The sequence below is a fragment of the Labeo rohita genome, chromosome 22 (genome assembly GCF_022985175.1).
Source record: "Labeo rohita strain BAU-BD-2019 chromosome 22, IGBB_LRoh.1.0, whole genome shotgun sequence".
NCBI lineage: Eukaryota > Metazoa > Chordata > Actinopteri > Cypriniformes > Cyprinidae > Labeo > Labeo rohita.
The window spans coordinates 10,928,835-10,955,754 of record NC_066890.1 but is presented as its reverse complement, the minus strand read 5'-3'; the positions used below and the strand labels follow the sequence as shown (position 1 = coordinate 10,955,754).

General features: G+C 31.4%; 2 protein-coding genes and 1 long non-coding RNA gene across 3 annotated transcripts in view; 1 reads left to right on the top strand and 2 right to left on the bottom strand.

The window, feature by feature from the left end:
* Nucleotides 1–13,430, bottom strand: part of psmd1 (proteasome 26S subunit, non-ATPase 1) — a 45,717-nt gene extending 32,287 nt beyond the window's left edge. The window contains exons 1-15 of the mRNA XM_051094823.1: nt 13,250–13,430; nt 12,680–12,723; nt 12,525–12,598; nt 9,469–9,638; nt 8,826–9,034; nt 8,605–8,748; nt 8,305–8,531; nt 6,853–6,913; nt 6,635–6,763; nt 6,447–6,535; nt 6,271–6,349; nt 4,723–4,896; nt 4,508–4,619; nt 4,116–4,312; nt 2,125–2,220 (exon numbers count right to left, since the gene is read on the bottom strand). Of these exons, the coding sequence (XP_050950780.1) occupies nt 2,125–2,220; nt 4,116–4,312; nt 4,508–4,619; nt 4,723–4,896; nt 6,271–6,349; nt 6,447–6,535; nt 6,635–6,763; nt 6,853–6,913; nt 8,305–8,531; nt 8,605–8,748; nt 8,826–9,034; nt 9,469–9,638; nt 12,525–12,598; nt 12,680–12,723; nt 13,250–13,265 (1,821 nt within the window). The 5' untranslated portion in view covers nt 13,266–13,430. The remainder of the gene's footprint in view (nt 1–2,124; nt 2,221–4,115; nt 4,313–4,507; nt 4,620–4,722; nt 4,897–6,270; nt 6,350–6,446; nt 6,536–6,634; nt 6,764–6,852; nt 6,914–8,304; nt 8,532–8,604; nt 8,749–8,825; nt 9,035–9,468; nt 9,639–12,524; nt 12,599–12,679; nt 12,724–13,249) is intronic.
* A 3,122-nt stretch (nt 13,431–16,552) lies between these two features.
* LOC127153166 (uncharacterized) lies at nt 16,553–26,687 on the bottom strand. The gene is made up of 3 exons (XM_051094123.1): nt 25,856–26,687; nt 17,036–17,149; nt 16,553–16,959 (listed from the first exon to the last, which is right to left on the bottom strand). Exons 1-3 carry the CDS (start codon nt 26,529–26,531, stop codon nt 16,901–16,903), a joined length of 849 nt encoding a protein of 282 aa, XP_050950080.1. The 5' UTR covers nt 26,532–26,687; the 3' UTR covers nt 16,553–16,900.
* Nucleotides 18,441–19,752, top strand: LOC127153167 (uncharacterized). The gene is made up of 3 exons (XR_007825202.1): nt 18,441–18,989; nt 19,087–19,280; nt 19,467–19,752. It is a non-coding gene; the product is annotated as an uncharacterized LOC127153167 (long non-coding RNA).
* Nucleotides 26,688–26,920: the final 233 nt, after the last annotated feature.

Genomic DNA, 26,920 nt, shown 5'->3' with positions numbered 1-26,920 from the left:
TTGTGGCTAGCGCGTCGACATACAGCGCCATTGCGCTGCAGGGGACCCGAGTTCGAATCCCAGCTTGTGGACCTTTCCCGATCCCACCCCCTTCTTTCTCTCCCACTTTGCTTCTTGTCCATCTACACTGTCCTATCCAAATAAAGGCATAAAAAAGCCAATAAAATAAATCTTAAAAAAGGAAAAAAAAAAATAAATAAATAAATAAATAATAAAATAAAATAAAAATAATAATAATAATAATAATAATAATAATAATAATAATAAAAGCCAAAGTGGCTTTATGCTAAAAAAAAATGCTAAAAGAAACACTGATATTACAATGAAAGGTACAAGTGGTTATCTAAAGGATGAGATTAAAATAAAAACTTCAGATGATATTTACCCTCTGTTGTGTTTTATGATTATAGTAAAATTAGACTAGAAAATATTTTTCTTAGATAATATTAAGATAAAATGGGAAACTGAATTAGGTAAGAAAATAGTATATATAATAATAAAATAGTAATAAAAACAGAAGAAGATTGGAAACAAAGTTTCAAAGAAAATCTAAGAATCACGCCTGGAAAATTAGTATGCAATATTTTAAAACACCAGAAATATCTTACAAATACAATCATTTATTTTCAGGATATTGGAGAAGTTGTGGTGAACTTAAAGTCCATTACACTCAAATATTTTATACTTGTAAAACAATAAAAAAAAATCTGGACAAAAGTAATTCAGGTAATATAGTTTTAGGTATAGGACCTATGCTACTTAGTAAAGATGAGTTATACTTATTTAAAATATTGAGAATCTCAGCTTTTAAAGCAAAAAAAAAATTTTTTTAGAGAAGGCAAGAATCCCCAGCAATAAGTGACTGGTGACTTAATTATTAAATATTATCATCAACTGATGTTTAAATAACATTATTTGAATGACTAGGAATTAGGGATCATAAGAGATTTGATATGAATATATGACTGTGTTCTGTATTTATTTACATTGTTTTCCCTATTTTGCACATGTAAAAGTGTCTATGTATGTAAATATTATTGTTATTTTTATTGTTTTATTTAGTTTGTCAATGTGCTGGTGATGGGTATTACCACAAAAAGAAAAAAAAATGAATGGAAGATAACATAGAAGGAAAAATGAGGAATAACTATTGGTAAAAAAATATGTCTTCAAAGGAAAAATTCACTTGTATAATTGTATTAAACATGTTTTTTTTTTCTTTTCAATTGAAAGACATAATAAAGTATTTAAAAAAAAAAAAAAGAACAGGAAACAAGAGTTAGACTCGTTCGCTGCAAGTATAAAACCACTTATGGAAATATCGCCACCTGCAGGAAATGCAGGATAGATGCCCTGCTAAATGCAAAAAATAAACTTTTTTTTTCTATTATTATTTTTGTTTTGTTTTATTTTTACATAATTTAACCAATTATCTAATTAAGAATCTAATTATATTATATTATATTATATTATATTATATTATATTATATTATATTATATTATACGTATAAGTATAAGTAGCACAGGTATATTTGTAGCAAACACTAAAAATACATTGTATGGGTCAGAATGATCAATTTTTCTTTTATGCCAAAAATCATTAGGATATTAAGTGAAGATCATGTTCCTTAAAGATATTTTCTACATTTTCTACCATAAATATATAAAAACTTAATTTTTAAATAGTAATATGCAATGCTAAGAACTTTATTTGGACAACTTTAAAGACGATTTTCTCAATATTTAGATTTTTTTGCAGATTCCACATTTTCAAATAGTTGTATCTCGGCCAAATATCCTATCCTATCGGCCCTATCCTAACAAACCATACATCAATGAAAAGCTTGTTTATTCAGCTTTTTAGATGATGTATAAATCTCAAAAAATGTACCCTTATGATTGGTTTTGTGGTACAGGGTCACATATATATTACATTACATTACATTAATACTAGCTTTTCTTTTTATAGGTCAAGTTTATTTTAACATTCTTAAACATCAAGGGGAAAAAATAAATGTGCACGATTACGATCTAAGCATTTTTCTTGTGACTGAGGCATGACCCTTATGTGTTTGTGTCTAATAATACTTATTGTTTGCAAATATTTGCTAGTGTAAGACTCACAGCCACATGTAGGAGTCGTCGGATGGCTTTGTTGTTCCCAGAGCCGCAGTACGCCATGGCCACTGTGTACATTCCCGAACGGCGCAGGATGGGGTCCTGTCGGGACAGTGAGATAAAACAGAAGCTCAGTGCGCTGGAAGACCAGAACCTCAGACTTCAGTAAGCCACACAGTTAATGTATTCACAGAATAAACACAGCGTTCTGGAAACAGTTATTGCAATTTATTCTGCCTGTTAGAGACGGAATTAACATTATTCAAAATAACCTAAAAATATATATACATTTATACACACACACAGACATATGGGTCAATGACGTGATGGGAAAGGTACTTCATATATATACACACACACATACATACAAATATATATATATATATATATATATATATATATACATACATACATACATACATACATATATAAAAAGTACCTTTGCCATGTATGGACCAAAAGAATATCATGTGGTGGGACCATCCGACCATAACTGTTGTTTTTGAAACATCTTTGAAATTTATTCAGGTTATTTTTCTGCACTATTTGGCATGATTTCCAGTGTTTTGTAATCCTGTATAAAATTGCAAAGCATTTATATTTATATTTCCATCATAATATACAAACAAACTCTGTCCGATGATTTACATTTTATGAAATGTCATATGGTGCGACCATCCAGAAACTACTATTTTGGGACTTTTATGTTGAAATTCATTCAAAGATAGGAGTTTGCAACCCATGGAAGCATCAAGCAGGTTTGTAACTCTTTCAAATTTTCAAATTTGGAAAAAAATAACCATTTTAACAGTTGATATTTAGTTACCACATTTGGATATCATGTGGTATGACCTCAAAAAAAAAAAGAATATTAAGTTATTTTGATTTTATTATAAATTTCACAGTGACCTTTTGTGGGGAGCTATCTTGTTTTGTTCAGGTGGCCAATTCTGTGCTTGTAAATTTGGACTGAATTTGAAATATCAAGTTGTGCGACCACTGCAGAGTGTTTTTACTAGGGCTGGCAAACGAATAATCGTGATTAATCGCATACAAAATAAAAGTTTGAGTTTGCCTAATATATATGTGTGTAATTATTATGTGTATATATAAATACAAGCACATTCATGTATGCATTTAAGAGAAATACGTTATTTATGTAAAAAACATTTTCATTTATACTTAATATAAATTCTATAAAAATTATAATAAATACGTACATTTCTTAAATATACATGAATGTGCTTGTATTTATATATACATATAATAATTACACACATATATACGGCTAACTCAAACTTTTATTCTGTATGCAATTAATCGCGATTAATCGTTTGACAGCCCTAGTTTTTACATTATAGATATATGTCCCACATTGGCAGTTTTTGTGCTGTTATATTCAATTTATGGTTTATATACAAGAGTCAACATTTGAAGTGGATGGAAAAAAGGTCAAAGTTGTCCTAAGACAAGAACGGGTATTGTTTTGGTTTTAAGACAACTTTAGATTTTTATGCAATTTTGTCTGTGGTTGAAATATGAATCACTGCTACAGTATGCATGAGTGAATAGTACTTTTAAAACATTTTTATCAGTTTTATGCAATTTACAGGAAAACTAAGTCTGCTAACTGCATTTAAGAAGGCAACTCTGAAATTGTAGAACAAAACTATGAGATCATTATTTACAAAAACTCAAAAGAAATTCAAATACTTTGTTTCTAAACACTTTAATTACTAAGAACATCTAGAAATGTTAAGCATGTTAAGAAAATAAAATAATATTAATATAAATCATGGTCACACCACATGACATTTTTTAAGGCTACAGCCAATTCATCTGGATGAAAAAAAAAACACTAAAATCATGTCATTTAAATTTTTAATATGAATGTGTGTATACATTCTTAATGTTAGAACAAATACAATAGATATTATTGTAGTTTTTTTTTTTTTTTTAATGTTGAAAACCTGTAAACGTCAATATCTCAAGCTCACCTTATCTCTACATAGACTCTCAATTAGAGCGTCGGCCTCTTCCATCCTTCCGTACATGACCATGGCGATGCCGACAGCCAGTCCACGCAGGATCTTCTCATGCTGGGTCTCCTGAGCATAACCCACCATGTCCTCAATGGCCTGGGCTGACTTTGAGCCCAACATGACCAGCCCCAGAGCAAGACCAGCTGCCTCTCCTGTGACAACACAGATTAACAAGATGACAGTGAGGTTAACCGCAAATTACAGGCCGAATATTGCCCCTTTCAGCCCGAATGCTATGATAAAGTGTTCTGGAACAGTGGTGCTTGCCTCATGAAAACTACTGATAAAGATGAACTTTTTTAATAAAATCAGATGAAAATAAACAACTTATGAGATGTTGTACATGCCTGTTACAGCGTCATCTTGATAGAGGTTTGATTTGAGCAGATCGTAGACGTCTTGGCGAGCAGTGCCAAGGGCAGCTAACCCAAGACCTAGAGCGCCTCCATGACGAACAATCTGCAAAAAAACCAAAAAAAAACAAAAAAAGAATATAAAAAGTTATTACTGCAATTAAGTTGCAATGCTGCAAAATATGATTTGAGTGCGATTATGCACGTACATCATTACTGGCATTCTTTAGCTGGCTCAGGAGGTAGTCAATGATGTCCCCTCCGTGATTAGCATGGATCAGCCCAAGGGCGTACAGCCCTCCTCCTTCCTGATAGGCTGATCCAGGTGAGGTGTCTTTGGGCAGGTAAGTCGCCATTAACTGTAATGCTTCCTTTTCATGGCCCTGGCGCAAATGCATATAAATTTAAATTTGAAATTAAAATGAAACCATAATAACATTAATGCAACTTTTTTTTATGAAAAAAAACAACAAAAAAAACAATATATTCCAGTCACATTTCACAGACATTACAAAATATGAGCTTCCTGCTATGCTGGAATGTCCCATTTTTTTGTAATGACATAAAATCGTGTAATCGCTTTAAAAAATTAAAATCTTTTTACAACAATAAACTAAACTAAAACGATTCAATACGCCAAAATTGTGACGTGTAATTTAACAGCTGATCTCTGGACAGGCCAAAAAAAAAAAAAAAACAAGTTGGTAAACTAGTTATAAATGAGTTATTACAGTTATCAATGTTAAAATAATTGTATTAGGTCTCACTAAATACAAACGATCAAAACAAATATTTAAACAAATAAAAAACATCTGAAACAAACTAGCAAACACAAAACAAACATCTAAAACTATAAGCAAATGCAAACAAACTTAAAATTAAAGCAACAAACATGAAAACTTGCTAACAGCTACAAACATCTAAAATTAAAGTAACAAACATCCTAAAAGCAAACTATTGCAAACAAACATCTACAACAAACAAAACCACACAAACATCTAAAACAAAAGCAAATGCAAACAAGTATCTAAAATGAAAGCAACATAAATCATAAAGAAAAAAAAACTGCAAATAAACATCCAATACTAAAGCAAACACGTAAAACAAACAAAAATAAACTCAAACAAACATCCGAAGCAAACACAAGCAAATTTGTAAACAAACATCTAAAACTAAAGAAAATGAACATCTTAAAATCTAACAAATGCAAACAAACATCTAAAACATCTAAAAGCATACAAACAAAAAACAAATGCAAACTAAAGCAAACAAACACCTAAAAAAAACAACAAACATCAAAAGCAAACAACTGCAAACAAACATCTAAAACAAAAGCAAATAAAGAAAAGCACACAAACATCTAAAATTAAAGCAGCAAACATCCTAGAAGCAAACAATTGCAAACAAACATCTACAACAAACAAAAGCAAATACAAACATCCAAAGCAAACATCTACAGCAAAAGCACACAAATATTTAAAACAAAAGCAAATGCAAACATCTAAAATTAAAGCAACAAACATCCTAAAAGCAAACAATTGCAAGCAAATATCTAAAACAAAAGCGCATAAACATCTAAAACAAACAAAAACAAATGCAAACAATCACCTAAAGCAAACAAAAACAAACATCTAACGCAAACAACAAACAAACAACTAAAGCAAATGAAAGCAACCACAAGAAACATCTACAACAAATAAATAACAAACTGTTCCCTTTTTGTGGAAAGTGCTTTAAGCATATATGATAATGCTAACCTTGTGAATGACGCCAAGACTGGCTGTTGCTGTGAATTTGGCCCAGTTAGTTGCTCTTGCCAGCCACTCCAAATTCTCTCTGTAAAATACAAAGATGACAGTTATTATAGGCTGTTTTCTTGTTATCAGTATCAAAAGGCCAAACTTTGATTAGAGACCCTGTGAATATGCTTTACCGTAGAAACTGGTCACTTGTTGTTCCTGTGTGCATGAATGAATTTGCTATAACCGTCGCTGTGTGGCACACCGAATTTCGTACCGCATCCTGAAACAAGTGAGGAATAAAACTATGCTTAGCCTACGAAGTCATTCATATTAAATTTACTACATCAGTTGTCATTAGAGACATTAGCTGGATTCTCACCTTTGTGTTTTTGAGAATCATCAGATCTGTGTTGTTGTTTCGAATGAGGAACTGAAGGTGCAGCTCGATGGCCATTTCACCACTTAGAATTTTAATCATTTTTGAGTTCTGGTCTTTTGGCTCACCCTTCTATTTTGAGAAAACAAATTCAATAAACAAATTCACATTTTTGTACAAGCATGATCTCAGATGTAAAAGACTTAAAAGTGATGACTCACCACATCAGCAGCTTTTCCAGCTGGAGAACTTCCAGCTTTGTCCTCCGTCTCCATGGCATCGCTGAAACAATAACATCATATTTCTTTTGTTCAAAATCAACTCATTAAAATGTTCTTATATTTTGAACTTTGTTTAAATGACAGTCAATGCTATGAGTTACAGGGAATTGATTTTACAATAAATCATGTGGTGAATCTTGCAAAAACTAACTCAAAATCAATAGAAAAGCAAAACAAAAAATTGTTTTTTTTTTGTTTTTTTGCAGTGACATTTGTAATTCTCAATGACTCATTACTGTAATAAACTAGCTTTAGTGTTTGTAATAAAGACATCGTACAATGACTCAAGTTGAATTCAAATTAAAAACAGCATAATTAAATACAATATATACTATAATATACACTATCAGTCAAAAGATTTTTAATGTTTGTTAAAGAAGTCTCTTCTGTTCATCAAAGCATTTTGTTTGTTTGTTTTTTATTTTTATTTGTTTATTTAATTTTTATTTTATTTATTTTTAGAAATTATAAAAATAAATACTTTTATTTAGCAAGGATGCTTTAAATTGATCAAAAGTGATCATAAAGACATTTATAATGTTACAAAAGATTTCTATTTTAGATAAATGCTGTTCTTCTGTACTTTCTATTCATCAAAGAAACCTAAAATAATTCAGCCCAGCTGCTTTCAACATAATAATAATAATAATAATAATAACAACGACGATGATGATAATAATAATAATAATAATTTTTGAGCAACAAATCAGAATATTTTAATGATTTCTGAAGGATCATGTGACTGTAGTAATGATGCTAAAAATTCAGCTTTGAATTCACAGGAATAAATCAAATTTTAAAATATATTCAAAGAGAAAACAGTTATTTTAAATAGTAAAAATAATACAATTTTACTGTTTTTGCTGCAAATAATTGCAGGCTTGGTACAAAAAAAGACATGTTTAAAAAAACAATAAAAATCTTTGACTGGTAGTGTATAAATGATTTAAATTAGCTATTTTTCACAATAAACAATGTTAATTTGAAGGTAAAATAGGCTTATGTTTATACAAAAATAATGAATAAACAAATAAATTTATCATATTTGGCTGTAAAATTTTAAAGGACATTTTATAAAACTACAAAACGAAATTCAATGCATGACGTGAACATGACATCTTGCCAGAAGTTACTGTTTATATTTAAAAAACAAAAAAAAAAAAAAAAAAAAAAAAAAAAAAATTGTTTTTCCTCTTTCACACACAATGTTTTGTTCATTAAACATTGTTTAATCCACTCAGGTCGTAAGGATTACAATCATGATGGCTGTATGTGCTTTCTGAGGCTTCAAAATTCCGGCACCCATTCACTTGCATGATATAGATTCAGATACACACAATATTTTTCTCACATATCAATGATACAACAATATGAAAGCAAAAACATGCCCACCTGTCTTTCTCTTGGGTGGGCACAGTGCCTGTGTTGGTGGATCCGGGCACGGCAGGGATGGGTGTACCTACGGTCCTCAGGTTCTGAATGACAGAAGACAGGAACTGCTGGCTGGCGCTCTCATACAGGTCAAAGCAGATCTGATAGGCCATCAGGAGGTTATCCTCTTTGACAAGCTTCTCCAGAATGTCACTCACAGCTTGAGGGTCGTCAAGGAAAATCAGACACTAAGATAAAAAACAAAGATGTCAGAGAAAGGAACCTCTGAGGATAAAAATAAATCTGTTCAGGACAGGTCACCTGGCAAACGTTAATGAAGTCAGGCTTCTCCAGATTCATGTACAGCTTGACGAGAACTCTGAGGACGTCGTTACGAAACTTCTTGTTCTGCATGAGGGACATGCAGATCTTCAGGCTGTAGGCCAGCAAACCGCCAATGTCGTTCTGTGGGAAAACCAAACAGGTCTGAAAACGGCTTCTTATGTTAATATTAAATGTACGACTGTGGATAAACAGCGTACAGATTCAAGGATGGTTTTCTCAAAGATGTCCAAACGTCGAGTCTCCAGCGCGATGCCGATGGCCTGTTTGTACATGTGATCTCCCAAGCAGCGCTGGAACATTTTGTTGACGATTCCCTCCAGACGAGGATCGATGCTTTTCTTCTCCTCATCCTCCGGCAGCTCGGCGTTCTCAACGCGCAGTTTGGTGTAATGATCGATACACTTGGCTGATGAACAAAAAGACAGTATATTAAACGAAAGTTAATCAGATTTGTTAATGTTTGCTGCATTTATTTGATTAAAAACACAGTAAAAACTGTAATATTGTGAAATATTATTATGCTTTAAAATAACCATTTTCTATGTGAATATACTGTAAAATGGAATTTATTTTCGTGATTTAAAGCTGAATTTTCAGCATCATTACTCCAGTCCCCAGTGTCACATGATCCTTCAGAAATGATTCTGAAATATGCTGATTGGATGCTCAAGAAATGTAACAGCTTAATGTTGTTGCAACATTCTATAATTACTGTAAAGTTCTAAGGAACAGCATTTATTTAAAATTCGAAATTTAAATCTTTTTTGTAACATTCTAAAAGTCTTTACTGACAAATTTAACTGATTTAATGCATCCTTGCTGAATGAAAGTGTTAATTACCAATAATCGTCTCCACATATTCTGAGTCATCATTGACGTTGAAGAGATCTCCAGCACCCAGTGCGTAGTTTAAAGACTCCTCAAAAGCGCCGAGGTGGTAAAACACTTTCGAAGCCACCAGTGCAGCAAACTCTCTGCTACGAAACGTCTCATCCTCATACAGGACCTCGCTGATGGAGAAAAACATCATTTTCATCATAACCACTCTATTAGTATCTAAATATTCATGATTTTTCTTTCATGCCAAAAATCATCAGCACGTTAAGTAAAGATTATGTTACATGAAGGTATTTTGTAAATTTCCTACTGTAAATATATCAAAACTTAATTTTGATTAGTAATATGCATTGCTAAGAACTTCATTTGAACAACTTTAAAGGTGATTTTCTTAATATTTTAAATGTTTTTGCACCCTCAGCTTACAGATTTTCAAATAGTTGTATCTCGACCAAATATTGCCCCATCCTAACAAACCATACATTGATGGAAAGCTTATTTATTCAGCTTTCTAATAATTAATTTAATCAATTTAAAAAAAATAAATAAATAAATAACCTTATGACTGGTTTTATGGTCCAAGTGTCAGACATGTGATTTTGTGTTCTGTGAAAAAGTACCTTATCAGACATGTAATCAGCTTGTCCGATAATAGAAACCACCCCCCCCACCGCGACTCAATATAATAATAATAATGTGTAATAATAATTATACTAATTAATAATATTAATAATAATAATAATAATAATAATTTAAATTCAATAGTATTCGTATAATGATTATATATTTACCTTTTTAATTTTATTTAAATAATTAAATTAAATTATTATTAACAAATTCTATTATATACATGTATAAAATGTTTTAATACAATTTAAGCAACAGAAAGAAAGTATTTTGAACAACAATAAATTATTGCTAATATTATTGCAATTCTAAAACAATAACAGAAATATTACTGTAAAATATAGGAGTACTTAGTAAATTATCATTAAAATTATAAAGTTAAAAAAAAAAATCAAAAGAAATTACTATTTCATTACTTTTGTACTGCAAAGCAAAAATATAAAAATAACAATAATAATTATTATTATTATAAATTATTATTATTCAAAACTATATTTCAAATGTATAAAGCATTTTTAAAGAAGTCCACTTCCAAAACAAAGATTTACAGATAATGTACTCACCCTCTTGTCATCCAAGATGTTCATGTCTTTATTTATTAAAAAAAAAATTGTTTTTTGAGGGAAACATTTCAGAAATTCTCTCCATATAATGGACTGATATGGTGATTATGATTATTATGATATGGACTGAAATGATCGGTTATTTTAATAGAAATAATACAAATTATATCCTTTTTAATGTCAAACGCTCGTCTTGTCTTACTCTGCCTGGACAGTTTTTGTTCCGGTTCATGACAGTTAGGGTATGTTGAAAAACTCCAATCTCATGTTCTCCCTCAACTTCAAAATCGTGGGTGTTTGATCTTCTTCGCATGTTCATGTTGCAAAGACTGTGTCAGTACTTCTGCAGCGATGTAGGATGATTTTGAAATGATTTTTGAAGTTGAGGGAGAAAATACGATTGGAGTTTTTCAACATACCCTAACTGTCTTGAGTCAGAATACACAGAGTTCAGGGAGATCAAGACAAGACGAGCGTTTGACATTAAAAAGTCTATAATTTTTTTTATACAAAATAACCGATTGTTTCGCTAGATAAGACCCTTCTTCCTCAGCTGGGATCGTTTACAACCTCATTTGTGATCGTTTGAAGCCACATTTAAACTACATTTTGGAAGTTCAAAATCGGGGGCACCATATCAGTCCATTATATGGAGAAAAATGCTGAAATGTTTTCCTCAAAAAACATAATTTCTTTACAACTGAAGAAAGAAAGACATGAACATCTTGGAGGACAAAGAGGTGAGTACATTATCTGTTAATATTTGTTTTGGAAGTGGACTTCTCCTTTAAAATAAAAATTATTTTATCAATAAGTAGTCGTTTTATTTTCCAAAACACAAAATTAATTACAATAACAAATCACAACCCCATGCAATTTACATGGGTCATACTTTAGATATTTAAAACACACATCTACAATACCAGTCAAAAGTTTTTTAATGTTTTTAAAGAAGTTTCTTCTGCTCATCAAGCCTGCATTTATTTGATCTAAAATACAGAAAAAGCAGTAATATTGTGAAATGTTTTTTTTATTATTTAAAAGAACTGTTTTCTATTTAAATATATTTTAAAATGTAATTTATTCCTGTGATGCACAGCTGAATTTTCAGCATCATTACTCCAGTCTTCAGTGTCACACGATCCTTCAGAAATCATTCTAATATGCTGATTTGCTGTTCAAGAAACGTTTTTTACTGTTATTATTATTAATATTTTAAACAGCCGAGTAGTTTTTCGTTGTTGTTGTTGTTGTTTTCAGGATTCTTTGATGTATAGATGATATAAAGATCCAAAGATCAGCAATTATCTGAAATAAAAAGCTTTTGTAACATTATAAACTACACCATTCAAAAGCTTGGAGTCGGTATAAAATTACAGAAATTAATACTTGTATTTAGCAAAGATGCTTTAAATGATCAGAAGTGATGATAAAGACATTTATAATGTTACAAAAGATTTATATTTCAGACAAATGCTGTTCTTATCAACTTTTCTGAAAAAATAAATAAATAAATAAAATCTACTCAGCTAACATAATAATAATAAATGTGTTTTTAACCAGAAAATAAGACCGTCACCATGTGACTGGAGTAATGATGCTACAAATTCAGCTTTGAAATCACAAAATAAATTTTATTTTAAACTACATTCAAATAGAAAGCAGCTATTTTCAACAGTAAAATCATTTCAAAATTTTACTGTTTGCACTGTACTTTGGATCAAATAAATGCAGGCTTGATGAGCAGAAGAGACTTCTTTAAACATTATTAAACATAAATATACATCTAAACAGGTTCAAACAACATTTAGACTAATTTTTGGCAACTTTTATACACAATTCTCTTCTAAAACAACCAACAATACTTACATTTTGTCTACAGACTCTGAAATCTCAGCCCAAAAGTCATTGACAATGGAGTTAAGTTTATGTAAAGCAAACTCCTTTAAAAGAGAAAGAAAAGCCTGTTAATGACCACCTCCATATAATCAGCACTGATGTGTTTGACAGAGTTCACACTGTACCTTGAGCTGCGGCTCATCTTCATCCAGAAGAGAAATGATACCAGCTACAAAACAGCAAAAACAACATCAGTCTTCTAAAGACATTTGTCTACATATCTATCCATCAGTGTACATGTCAGTCTGTCTGTCCATCCGTGCTAATACGGCTAATGCTTAGTGACAGTGACATGACAGATATGCCAAACAACAACCGCACACATCAGTTTAATCCACAAATGACATCCGCGTGGCTTTTTGATCATGTTTATACAATAAAAACAATGTTGAGACACATATAACACATTGGCTTTTAAATAAATCGCCAGTTTTGTAGTTTCGGTTGTCGATGTAAACAAACCATCGAAGTCAGTGTCATGAGAAATGACTTTAGCGAACAACTACACTCTCAGCATCGCATTTAGACGCTAAAGTGTGACATTTGGCCTCAATATAAGAGTAGTTGTATTTGCACAAAGCACAGATGAAGTTGTAAAGCGCGTTAAACTCGTGAGTCGCGTTAGCCGTTAGCCGTTAGCTGTGTGACTCAGCTAAATCAAACGCACTGTTTCTCGTTCTTTCACATTCACTCACCGGCTGAAGTAATCATGTCTGTTCGTGAGGGTCACCGGATCTCCTCCAGCACAAAGATGTAAGCACACAAACAGTGAGAAGAAGAATAAAGTCTATTTCACTCTCAATGAAACCGTGTGAGCGAGCGAGCGATCGACCGCTATTACACAGCAGCGGCACAAACTCCACCGACAATGAAGCGCTTGTGCGGGATGCGCCGGAAACGTGCCTGAGCATATATGACACGTTATTTAGGATAAACTCACATCCTGCGGAACATGGGCGTGGCAGATAGCGCGTTGTGAAAGTATGGTTTATTAGGAAATAGCAGTTATTTTCAAATTAATAGATTAGTTGGGCAAGAGTAAGATATAACTGTTTTTTTTTCAAACAGGCTTTGAGGCGGACACCCTACAGTGGCTCTTCTTCTCTGCAGTTCTGAGAGGAGGATTTGAAGCTGTTGTTGATCGTGCCGCTCTGTGGGGTAAGATGGGACAAACGTCTTTCTTTTTTTAAATCTGAAACGAAATAAAATACATCGAAATAAGGTAACATAAAATAAAGCAAAATAAAATGCAATAAAATATGAAATGAAATAAAATATGATGAAATGAGGTGAAATAAAATTAAATGAAACAAAATAAAATGAAATGACATTAAATAAAATGAGATAAAATAAAACAAAATCAAATAAACTGAAATAAAACAAAATCAAATGAAATGAAGTGGAATAAAATTAAATGAAAACAAAATGAAATAACTAAATTAAACTAAATGAAACAAAATAAAACGAAATAGACTGAAATAAAACAAAACGAAATTAAATAAAATGAAATAATAAAATAAAACAAAATAAAGTAACAAAATAATGCTACATAAAATACAATAAAATGAAATGAAACGAAATAATAAAACAGAATAAAATTAAACGAAATGAAATGAAATAAAACAATAACATTAAATTAAATAAAATGAAATAAAATAAAATGAAACAAAATTAAATTAAATTAAACCAAATAAAACAAAATGAAATGAAAAAATAAAATAAAATAGGATAAAATGAAACAAACTGAAATAAAACAATAAAATGAAATTAAATTAAACAAAATTAAATTAAATTAATTTAATTAAATAAAACAAAATGAAATAAAATAAAATAAAATGAAACAAAATGAAGTGAACTGAAACAAAATTAAAATGAAATGAAGTGAAATAAAATTAAATGAAAACAATAAAATTAAACAACGAAATGAAACTAAAAATTAAATAAAACGAAATGAATTGAAATAAAATGAATTGAAATAAAATGAAATAAAATAAAGCAAAAAAATAAAGCAAAATAAAATACAATAACAATTAAATTAAATAAAAAATGAAATAATATAAAATAAGATGAAAATAAAACAAATGCATATAAAATTAAATAAACTGAAATAAAATAAAACAAAATGAAATGAAATTAAAATAAAACAAAATAAATAAAGCTAAATAAAAAAATGAAATAAAATAAAATAAAATTAAAAATAAAAAATAAAACAAAAAAATGAAACAAAATGAAGTGAAAAAAAAAAAATGAAAAAGTGAAATAAAATTAAATGAAAACAAAATTAAACAGCTAAATAAAATGAAATGAAACTAAAAATTAAATAAAAAAATAAATGAATTGAAATAAAAATACAAAATAAAATGAAACAATTAAATTAAAAATGAAATAAATAAAAAAATAAAATAAAACAAAGCATATAAAATAAAAAATTAAAACAAAATTAAATTAAATAAACAAAATAATAAAATAAAATAGAATAAAATAATTAGTTAAATAAAGTGAAACAAAATAAAATGAAATAAAATGAAAAGAAACAATAAAGTGAAATGAAACAATAAAATTAAAATGAAATAAAGTGAAAAATTAAAACGAAATAAAATGCAATAAAATGAAATAAAACAAAATGAAATAAATAGAAATAAAGTGAAATGAAACTAAATTAAATTAAATTAAATTAAGTGAATTAAAAATAAAATGAAATAAACCAAAATAAAATAATAAAATAAAATAAACGAAACAAAATTAAATGAAATAAAATATAATGAAATGGAATAACATGAAATGAAACAAAATGAAACAAAAAAAATGAACAAATAAAATTATAAAAAATAAAGCAAAATAAAATGCAATAAAAATTAAATGAAATAAAAAATGAAATAATATAAAATAAGATGAAAATGAAAATGAAACAAATTTAAATAAATTTAAACTGAAATAAAATAAAATAAAACAAAATAAAGTAAAATAAAATAAAGCTAAATAAAATACAATAAATGTAAATGAAATTAAACGAAATAATAAAAAATGCAATAAAATAAAATTAAATGAAACAAATGAAATGAAACAATACAGTTAAACAAAATGAAATAAAGTTAAATAAAATAAAACGAAATAAAATGCAATGAAATAAAATAAAACAAGATAAAATGAATTAACCTGAAATGAAACAAAATCAATTAAAATAAACTAAACAAAATTAAATTAAATAAAATATAATGAAATTAAATTAAATTAAATTAAATTACAAAACAAAACTAAACACAAAACAAAATAACAAGTAATTTAAATGAGTTGAATGAAAAAGTCAATAGAAAATAAAATAAATTTTTTACACAAATTATTGTGCAGTTAAATTAGTTAATTATTTACATTTGCAGTACTCTGTTATGCATGAAAGCCAGTTTCCGCACACGGAATTAAAAATAAAAACAAAAATAAAGGCTAATTGCAATTCTTATCTCACAATTCGGACTGTTTTCTCTTCATTCTCAGTTTATATCATATTTTATATCTACCAATTCTGACTTCTTCATTCATATAAAATTAAAAAAAAATGTACATTTTAGTCATTTTAATAGTTTAGATTGTTTAAATTTAACTTACATTCCCCAGTATATTCTGTATTTAACAAAGTAAGAAATCTCTCCAAACGATTTAGTGCGTGATTGATCACTTATTAAATCATTCAGTCTGAATCACACCACTGCTATCAGGCTTGACCAATTCATCAATCACTCATTTACAAACACTGACTCAGAATGTAAACAGTCTGCAGAAAATTCCAAAAATTGAGTCGAAAATCAATGAAAAATCAGAGCAGAATACAAAAATGCATTCTGTGTAAATGTATGACATAACGTAGTCTAATATGAACTCTCCTTTTTTATTTATTCAACATTACGTCTTACATAGCACTGAAAACATTTTGAACTGCTAAACAGAATTTCCTTGTTTACTTCAGAATCACACGAAGGAACACGGCAAAATACAAAGGAAAGTACAAAAAAGCTCCTTTATTGGTCAGTTTATGCAGCAATTAGTTTGTTTTATTTCAAAAATTATACATTAGTCATTCACAGTGTTCATTAATTGTCACATTAGATGATTTAATACTTCATAAACTCTGTATGTTACTTTGATCATAGTGATTAATATCCTTCTGAGATATCAAAAATGCATCCTGAATAACGCTCTAGCAGCCATTCATTGCCTTCACTTCTCATTTCTCCAAATCTTCCTGACTGGTAAGTCATAGTGCAAGAGTATATGACCTGTGTAGCACACAGGAACACAGTTTGAGGCTTGTTCGTCATCCATTTTGGTCTATTAGCAAAGCCGTCCCGGCTTCAGTCCGCCGTGGGCCGCATCTGCAGGGGAATTCCTTCCTCAGTTGCATTTGGATTGGCTGCAAGAGTAAATTTGACACCATTAGTTGATAGTGAAACAACCGGTTTGGATCTGAATGCAAATGAACGTCGTACCTTGCTGCCAACTATTGGTGTTTACGTCAGCTTGTCTTCCAGGTCTCTTTCTGAAAATTCCAGGGAAACATTTCGGTTGCCAAAACAAGCTGCTTTTCCTGCCAGTGGCGCTATCTGCAACACAAAGAGCCATTGAGAAACTCATTAAAAGCCTTCTTTCGTTCTTTGTGGGCCCTCCATTCATTATAGTTCCCCAAATCATGTGATTCAGACAGAGGTGTGACCTACATAGTAAACCACGAGCCCAAAAGATGCTAGACGGGGAGCACACTAAGGTTTGGGACCGCGATGCCACAAACTACCGTAAACATAAACAGCTCACTTTATTTTTAGGCTGTCTAGGTAGGACAGTTTTGTTACTGTAATGGCAAAAATGCTGTCTAGGACGGCAGTTTACTAGGTCCTACTAGACTCAAAAAACATGATTACCAAAAATTGCATGATGGAATAACAGATTTATTTCAGGCATTTAACCCAAAACCCATTTTAAAACCAACTGATTTTGGGACAGTGTGCTGTCTAAATGTCCAAAATGTTAAACAGTTAAACAGTTTTATTTCAGGTTTTTAACCAAAAACCCATTTTAAAACCAGTTGATTTTAGGACAGTGTGCTGTCTAAATGTCCAAAATGTTAAACAGTTTTATTTCAGGTTTTTAACCAAAAACCCATTTTAAAACCAGTTGATTTTAGGACAGTGTGCTGTCTAAATGTCCAAAATGTTAAACAGTTAAACAGTTTTATTTCAGGTTTTTAACCCAAAACCCATTTTAAAACCAATTGATTTTGGGACAGTGTGCTGTCTAAATGTCCAAAATGTTAAACAGTTTTATTTCAGGTTTTTAACCCAAAACCCATTTTAAAACCAGTTGATTTTGGGACAGTGTGCTGTCTAAATGTCCAAAATGTTAAACAGTTTTATTTCAGGTTTTTAACCCAAAACCCATTTTAAAACCAGTTGATTTTGGGACAGTGTGCTGTCTAAATGTCCAAAATGTTAAACAGTTTTATTTCAGGTTTTTAACCCAAAACCCATTTTAAAACCAGTTGATTTTGGGACAGTGTGCTGTCTAAATGTCCAAAATGTTAAACAGTTTTATTTCAGGTTTTTAACCAAAAACCCATTTTAAAACCAATTGATTTTGGGACAGTGTGCTGTCTAAATGTCCAAAATGTTAAACAGTTTTATTTCAGGTTTTTAACCCAAAACCCATTTTAAAACCAGTTGATTTTGGGACAGTGTGCTGTCTAAATGTCCAAAATGTTAAACAGTTAAACAGTTTTATTTCAGGTTTTTAATCAAAAACCCATTTTTAAAACCAGTTGATTTTGGGACAGTGTGCTGTCTAAATGTCCAAAATGTTAAACAGTTAAACAGTTTTATTTCAGGTTTTTAATCAAAAACCCATTTTAAAACCAACTGATTTTGGGACAGTGTGCTGTCTAAATGTCCAAAATGTTAAACAGTTAAACAGTTTTATTTCAGGTTTTTAATCAAAAACCCATTTTAAAACCAGTTGATTTTGGGACAGTGTGCTGTCTAAATGTCCAAAATGTTAAACAGTTAAACAGTTTTATTTCAGGTTTTTAACCCAAAACCCATTTTAAAACCAATTGATTTTGGGACAGTGTGCTGTCTAAATGTCCAAAATGTTAAACAGTTTTATTTCAGGTTTTTAACCCAAAACCCATTTTAAAACCAGTTGATTTTGGGACAGTGTGCTGTCTAAATGTCCAAAATGTTAAACAGTTAAACAGTTTTATTTCAGGTTTTTAATCAAAAACCCATTTTAAAACCAGTTGATTTTGGGACAGTGTGCTGTCTAAATGTCCAAAATGTTAAACAGTTAAACAGTTTTATTTCAGGTTTTTAACCCAAAACCCATTTTAAAACCAATTGATTTTGGGACAGTGTGCTGTCTAAATGTCCAAAATGTTAAACAGTTTTATTTCAGGTTTTTAACCAAAAACCCATTTTAAAACCAGTTGATTTTGGGACAGTGTGCTGTCTAAATGTCCAAAATGTTAAACAGTTAAACAGTTTTATTTCAGGTTTTTAACCCAAAACCCATTTTAAAACCAGTTGATTTTGGGACAGTGTGCTGTCTAAATGTCCAAAATGTTAAACAGTTAAACAGTTTTATTTCAGGTTTTTAATCAAAAACCCATTTTAAAACCAGTTGATTTTGGGACAGTGTGCTGTCTAAATGTCCAAAATGTTAAACAGTTAAACAGTTTTATTTCAGGTTTTTAACCCAAAACCCATTTTAAAACCAATTGATTTTGGGACAGTGTGCTGTCTAAATGTCCAAAATGTTAAACAGTTTTATTTCAGGTTTTTAACCCAAAACCCATTTTAAAACCAGTTGATTTTGGGACAGTGTGCTGTCTAAATGTCTAAAATGTTAAACAGTTAAACAGTTTTATTTCAGGTTTTTAATCAAAAACCCATTTTAAAACCAGTTGATTTTGGGACAGTGTGCTGTCTAAATGTCCAAAATGTTAAACAGTTAAACAGTTTTATTTCAGGTTTTTAATCAAAAACCCATTTTAAAACCAGTTGATTTTGGGACAGTGTGCTGTCTAAATGTCCAAAAACTGTTTAACATTTATTTCAGGTTTTTAACCAAAAACCCATTTTAAAACCAATTGATTTTGGGACAGTGTGCTGTCTAAATGTCCAAAATGTCAAACAGTTAAACAGTTTTATTTCAGGGTTTTAACCGGAAACCCATTTTAAACCAGTTGATTTTGGGACAGTGTGCTGTCTAAATGTCCAAAATGTTAAACAGTTAAAAACCCATTTTAAAACCAGTTGATTTTGGGACAGTTGCTGTCTAAATGTCTAAAATGTTAAACAGTTTTCAGGTTTTTAACCAAAAACCCATTTTAAAACCAGTTGATTTTGGGACAGTGTGCTGTCTAAATGTCCAAAATGTTAAACAGTTAAACAGTTTTATTTCAGGTTTTTAACCAAAAACCCATTTTAAAACCAGTTGATTTTGGGACAGTGTGCTGTCTAAATGTCCAAAATGTTAAAAATTTGTTTTTAACCAAAAACCCATTTTAAAACCAGTTGATTTTGGGACAGTGTGCTGTCTAAATGTCCAAAATGTTAAACAGTTAAACAGTTTTATTTCAGGTTTTTAACCAAAAACCCATTTTAAAACCAGTTGATTTTGGGACAGTGTGCTGTCTAAATGTCCAAAATGTTAAACAGTTTTATTTCAGGTTTTTAACCAAAAACCCATTTTAAAACCAGTTGATTTTGGGACAGTGTGCTGTCTAAATGTCCAAAATGTCAAACAGTTAAACAGTTTTATTTCAGGGTTTTAACCAGAAACCCATTTTAAACCAGTTGATTTTGGGACAGTGTGCTGTCTAAATGTCCAAAATGTTAAACAGTTTTATTTCAGGTTTTTAACCAAAAACCCATTTTAAAACCAATTGATTTTGGGACAGTGTGCTGTCTAAATGTCCAAAATGTCAAACAGTTAAACAGTTTTATTTCAGGTTTTTAACCAAAAACCCATTTTAAAACCAATTGATTTTGGGACAGTGTGCTGTCTAAATGTCCAAAATGTTAAACAGTTTTATTTCAGGTTTTTAACCAAAAACCCATTTTAAAACCAGTTGATTTTGGGACAGTGTGCTGTCTAAATGTCCAAAATGTCAAACAGTTAAACAGTTTTATTTCAGGGTTTTAATCAGAAACCCATTTTAAACCAGTTGATTTTGGGACAGTGTGCTGTCTAAATGTCCAAAATGTTAAACAGTTTTATTTCAGGTTTTTAACCAAAAACCCATTTTAAAACCAATTGATTTTGGGACAGTGTGCTGTCTAAATGTCCAAAATGTCAAACAGTTAAACAGTTTTATTTCAGGATTTTAACCAGAAACCCATTTTAAACCAGTTGATTTTGGGACAGTGTGCTGTCTAAATGTCCAAAATGTTAAACAGTTTTATTTCAGGTTTTTAACCAGAAACCCATTTTAAACCAGTTGATTTTGGGACAGTGTGCTGTCTAAATGTCCAAACTGCTGTCTAGATAGGTATTTTACTAGGTCCTACTAGACTGTGATTACCAAGAATTACATGATGGCGTATCATTTTTGTGATACTTCTGCTTGTTAAACAGATTTATTTCAGGTTTTTAGCCAAAAATCAATTTTAAAATCACTGTCAAACATTACATGGTAGAGTATCATTTTTGTGGTACTTTTGCAGTGTCGCTTGTGTTAAACAGATTTATTTCAGGTTTTTAACCAAAAAATTTTAAAATCACTTGATTTTGGGACAGTGTGCTGTCTACATGTCCAAAATGCTGTCTAGGTAGGTATTTTACTAGGTCCTGTTAGACTCAAAAGACTGTGGTTACCAAAAATTTCATGATGGAGTATCATTTTTGTGATACTTCTGCTTGTGTTAAACAGATTTATTTTAGGTTTTTAACCAAAAACCCATTTTGGTTAAAAACAGTGTGCTGTCTAAATGTGACCCTGGACCACAAAACCAGTCATAAGGGTCTTTTTTTTTAAAAAATTGAGATTTATTTATTATCTGAAAGCTGAATAAAAAAGCTTTCCATTGATGTATGGTTTTTAAGGATAGGACTATATTTGTCCAACTATTTGAAAATCTGGAGTCTGAGGGTGCAACAAATCTAAATATTGAGAAAATCGCCTTTAAAGTTGTCCAAATGAAGTTCTTAGCAATGCATATTACTAATCAAAAATTAAGTTTTGACATGTTTGCAGTAGGACATTTACAAAATATCTACATGGAACATGATCTTTACTTAATATCCTAATGGTTTTTGGCATAAAAGAAAAATTGATCATTTTGACCCATACAGTGTATTTTAGGCTATTGCTACAAATATACCCATGCTACTTAAGACTGGTTTTGAGAAGTCTAGGAAGGTTGCTCAGTAGGTTCTGAGAAGACAATTGCCAAAATGCTGACTAGCTAGGGAGTTTTCTAGTTTTTGAGCAAACAAGCAGGTCCAGACCACAAGCTTAGGTAGGCAGCTCAATATGATGACCAATGTCTAACTAGTTTCTGAAACCATTAACTATGCACACAAACGCTATCTAGGTCTGGAGTTCACATGAGAACAAAAGATGCAAGCGAAATGATCAAATGTGTCAAACCATAAAAATAAAAAAAGAACATCAAAAATGTGAGACGCAGAGCAGAGGAGTGAAAAATCGCAAGTGTAGGGACATGGTTTTTACATCTTATTTTTGCAAAACATTTGCATTTTCTTTTATTTAGTTATATTTCTGCCCTTTAATGGACAGGACAGTAGAGAGATGACAGGAAAGAATTGGGCAGAGAGAGGGGAACAGGATCGCCAAAGGACCTTGAGACGGGATTCAAACTCGGGGCGCCACGAGCACAGCTGTGCTATATGTCGGCGCACTAACCACAAGGCTATTGGCGCTGACAAGCACTTACATTTTCTAATAAGAATGGGTTTTTAGAATGCAGTGTCATGCACGAGACAGCAAATTGTAAAATAGTTACCAACTGTTGAGGATTTTAAACTACACAACACATTTTCATGCCAATTATGGCAAATTGGTTGCTAATGTGTATAATCTGCTTAAATCCCACTGAGGGTTATGTGTAGGGGTGAACCTTCATGCTTACATATTTCTAAAAATTGCATGTTTCCATACAAATTTATACAGAAACGCTATCATAAAATAGTTGCGTTTTCTCATGAGATCAGGATTTTAGGTCACAGTAGCTGCACTTCCATTACACAAAAATTGCAAAAAATTGCAATATTTTATAAATGTAATACAAAAGTCGAATCAATCGAAAAATAGTTGCATTTTCTAAAAAGATCGAGTTTTTGGAATGCAATGTCATGTGCAAGACGTTGCAAAAAGTAGTCATAAATTGGCATGAGAATGTATTGATGTTAACATTTTAAGACTATGCAACACATTCTCATGGCAATTTAAATTTTGTATTAAATTTTGTCAAAATTATTTGTACAATTTGTACAATCTGCGTTCGAATCTGTTGTCATATGATTTTTTTAAGCCCCACTGACAGTTAGATGTAAGGATGACATTTTTTTTTTCTTTTTCAAAAAAAAAAAAAATCACGTTTCCGTATGAATCACAGCATACAAATTCATACAAAATTGAAAACAGATCAGGGTTTAACAATGCAATATCATCCACAAGATATTGCAAAACATAAAATTATAAATTGCCATGAGAATGTGTCAATATTAAAGTTTTGAGACTAAGCAACATTTTCATGGCAGTTTGGAATTATTTGACATTTTTAAGGAAATTATTTGTACAATTTGTACAACCTAGGTCCGTACAGTTGTATGTTCGTACAGTTTCCTACGCCCCACTGATGGTTTGGTGTAGCGGTGGACCTTTATATTTATGTTTTGTTTTGTTTTTTCTTTGTCTAAAAATCATGTTTCCATACGAATCACAGCATACAAATTTATAAAAAAAAAATCACCCAATCGAAAAAGACTACACAACACATTCTCATGGCAATTTGTAACTATTTTAAATTTTGGCAAAATGATTTGTACATTTTGTACAACCTGCGTTTGTACAATCGTATATTTTCATACGATGTTCTTAAGCCCCACTGAGGGAAGGTAAGACCTTCTAAAATTCACATTTCCAAACGAATCACAGCATTTAAAATTCATGTAAAATCACCTAATCGAAAATAAGTTGTGTGTTCTAAATAGATTCGATTTTTAGAATGCAGTGACATGAGCAAGATGTAAAAGGAGAAGCAAAAATAGACAGATAATTTACTCACCCCCTTGTCATCCAAGATGTTCATGTCTTTCCTTCCTCAGTCGTAAAGAAATTCTGTTTTTTGAGGGAAACATTTCAGCATTTTTCTCCATATAATGGACTGATATGGTGCCCTGATTTTGAACTTCCAAAATGCAGTTTAAATGCAGCTTCAAACGATCCCAGCTGAGAACGAAGGGTCTTAGCTAGCGAAACAATCGTTTTTTTATAAAAATAATACAATTTATATACTTCTTAATGTCAAACATTTTTTGTGTCTCACTCCGCCTGAACATTTTTTTCCGGTTCGTGACAGTTAGTGTATGTCGAAAAACTCCCATCTCATGTTCTCCCTCAACTTCAAAATCGTCCTATATCACTGTTTTACCTTTTTTGTTAAGGGTGTTTGATCTTCTTTGCATGTTCACTTTGCAAACACTGGATGGATGATTTTGAAATGATTTTTGAAGTTGAGGGAGAAAATACGATTGGAGTTTTTCGACATACACTAACTGTCTTGAGTCAGAACACACAGAGTTCAGGGAGAGCCAAGACAAGACAAGCGTTTGAGATTAAAAAGTATTTAAATTGTATTTTTTTTAATGAAAATAACCGATCGTTTCGCTAGATAAGACCCGTTTATAACCGCATTTGGGATCATTTGAAGCCGCTTTTAAAGTGGATTTTGGAGGTTCAAAATTCGGGGCACCATATAAGTCCATTATATGGAGAAAAATCCTGAAATGTTTCCCTCAAAAAACATAATCTCTTTATGGCTGAAGAAAGAAAGACATGAACAACTTGGATGCCAAGGGGTGAGTACATTATCTGGCAATTTTTGTTCTAAAAGTCCTTTAAGGTTCTGAGACTATCCAACACATTCTCATGGCAATTCGTAACTCTTTTAAATTTTGAAATGTTTTTAACAATTCGTACAACCTACGATCTGCTACAATCCTTTACTTCGCCCTCTACAAGTTTTCTCAAAAAAGAATGGGAGCAAGAACTAGGAGTGGAAATTTCTGAGGAAATGTGGCAGATGAGTTTAAAGGATATTAACGAACACTCTATCAGTTCTAGACACTGCCTTATTCAGTTTAAAGTCATTCACAGATTACATCATTCAAAAAAGAAATTACATAGAATTTTCAAAAATGTCTCACCTCTCTGTGACAAATGACAAAAGTAGCTGCTGATTTGTCTCATAGTTTTATTTTTTGCTCCAAGATACAAAATTATTGGAATGGAATTTTCGATGTCCTCTCAGAGATTTTTAGGGTGCAACTGCAGCCGGATCCGGCACTTTTTATTTTGGGATTTTCAGAAAGTATGCATTCATTATCAGGAGCACAACACAAACTACTTGCATATAGTTTAACTACAGCCAAGAAGCTTTTGTTCTGGAAGAAAAAGGAGGCTCCTACATGTAAGCTATGGCTCGGAGAGATGATTTCTACTCTACATTTGGAACGAATTAGGTACTGTCTAAAGGGCAAATTTGAGCAGTTTGTCAAAATCTGGCACCCTTTTCTCTGTTATCTTGATGGAAAACCTGCGGACTAATGCATAATTTGTTAATGTCATGTTTTAACATTTCTTCATCATACATTGCAAACTAATGTAAACAGGTCTTGTAAGGGATGGTTTGTGAGGTGGGGTTTTGTTCATTTTGTTTTCTTTCATTTTCCTGTCTTTCTTTTCTAATTTTGATTGTATTCTCTGCACATGTATAGAAACAAAGTATGTGAGATTGTAAACCCATCTTTAAAATCTTTATCTTTTAATAAAACTTATTTGACAAAAAAAAAAAAAAAAAAACAATTCGTACAACCGTATGTTTTCGTACAGTCTAGGCTAGGGTTAGGCGTGTGTTCTTTCATGTTTACTTTTTTATAAATAAATAAAAATTGCTCAATTTCTTATTAATCACATCATACAAATTTATATGCATCAACAAGTTGCCTGTTCTCATGAAATCACGCTGGACTATGATGCCCAAACATGTTGTCCACTAGGTTGAATCTCTAACCTGCAGACATTGAGGAGTTCACCGCCCTGCAGGCATTCCATCTGATCTCCTGCAACAAATCCGGGGACTTTGTGACGTATGGGCCGGTCCATATTGCCTGTGGGGGGTGATTAATGAACACCGATCGCATTGATCGATCCAGTAATTCCACCGAATCGTGACTCTCTGATTGATCGCAGTCAGTGTGAACGAGTCCCAGCAGAGCCGGTCGGAGCGCATTTCTCTTTATCCGCGCTCTCACGTCCTTCAGAATCTCCCTCAAACACACGTAATTCTCTTTATTACACACGTAGTCGTGTTTGAAGATGAATATGATCACGGAGCATTTAATGGCTCTCTGCTTTCCGCTGCTCTTTCGGCTTGAACTCACGGTTTTGTTCTTGAGTGGATCTGGTTTCTCTCTGTTGCTGCAGTGATCCGTTGAACTCTGTTCTGATTGATCAGTGTGTGATTGGTCAGGACTGCACACGTTTGTTTGGATTTTGATTTCGCCGTTACTGTTGCCAGCACAGTCGGTGGTTTCCTCGTTATTAAACAAATCAGCCAAGAAGTCCTGTAACACGCCGGTGTCTCCATCAGATCCACTCACAGCGCTGATTAAATGAATGTTACTTTTTCCACCGATTTGATGCAGAATTTGTTGGAATGGATCATCATGCTCCTTTTCTGCAGCCATTACCAGCGCGACGTCTTTAACAGACAGCTCGTTTATTTCTTGAGGATATAACAAAGTTGTCAAAACACAAAACTTACTTGTAAAACTTACTCGAGAGCATTTTAACGCTGAAATCTCGCTGTGAAAGTGGACGCGGAGTGTCTCCGCCTTGTGTGTAGGCGGGGTTTATTTACACAAGATTGACAAGCTCGCCGTGAAGGTGGACGTGGTACTTTTCCTCTGATTGGCTAAACACGTCTGTGGGCGTGGCTTATCTACACATGATTGACAAGCAAGTGACGTTCCTCTGATTGGTCAAGCACATCGGTGGGCAGAGTTTATAATGCCGAGGTCTACAAGACGATAGGTTTGAAGGTGAAATCTTTAATCTTTTTTAAATACTTTCATTT

Bases quoted from the DNA above. Each gene is read 5' to 3' on its own strand.
- LOC127153166 (XM_051094123.1), bottom strand. From the start codon at position 26,531: ATGGCTGCAGAAAAGGAGCATGATGATCCATTCCAACAAATTCTGCAT. The intron at 17,150-25,855 runs GTTAGAGATTCA...TTTGTGTTGCAG, and splicing joins GAACTCCTCAATGTCTGCAG to ATAGCGCCACTGGCAGGAAA. The intron at 16,960-17,035 runs GTACGACGTTCA...TTACTCTTGCAG, and splicing joins CACCAATAGTTGGCAGCAAG to CCAATCCAAATGCAACTGAG.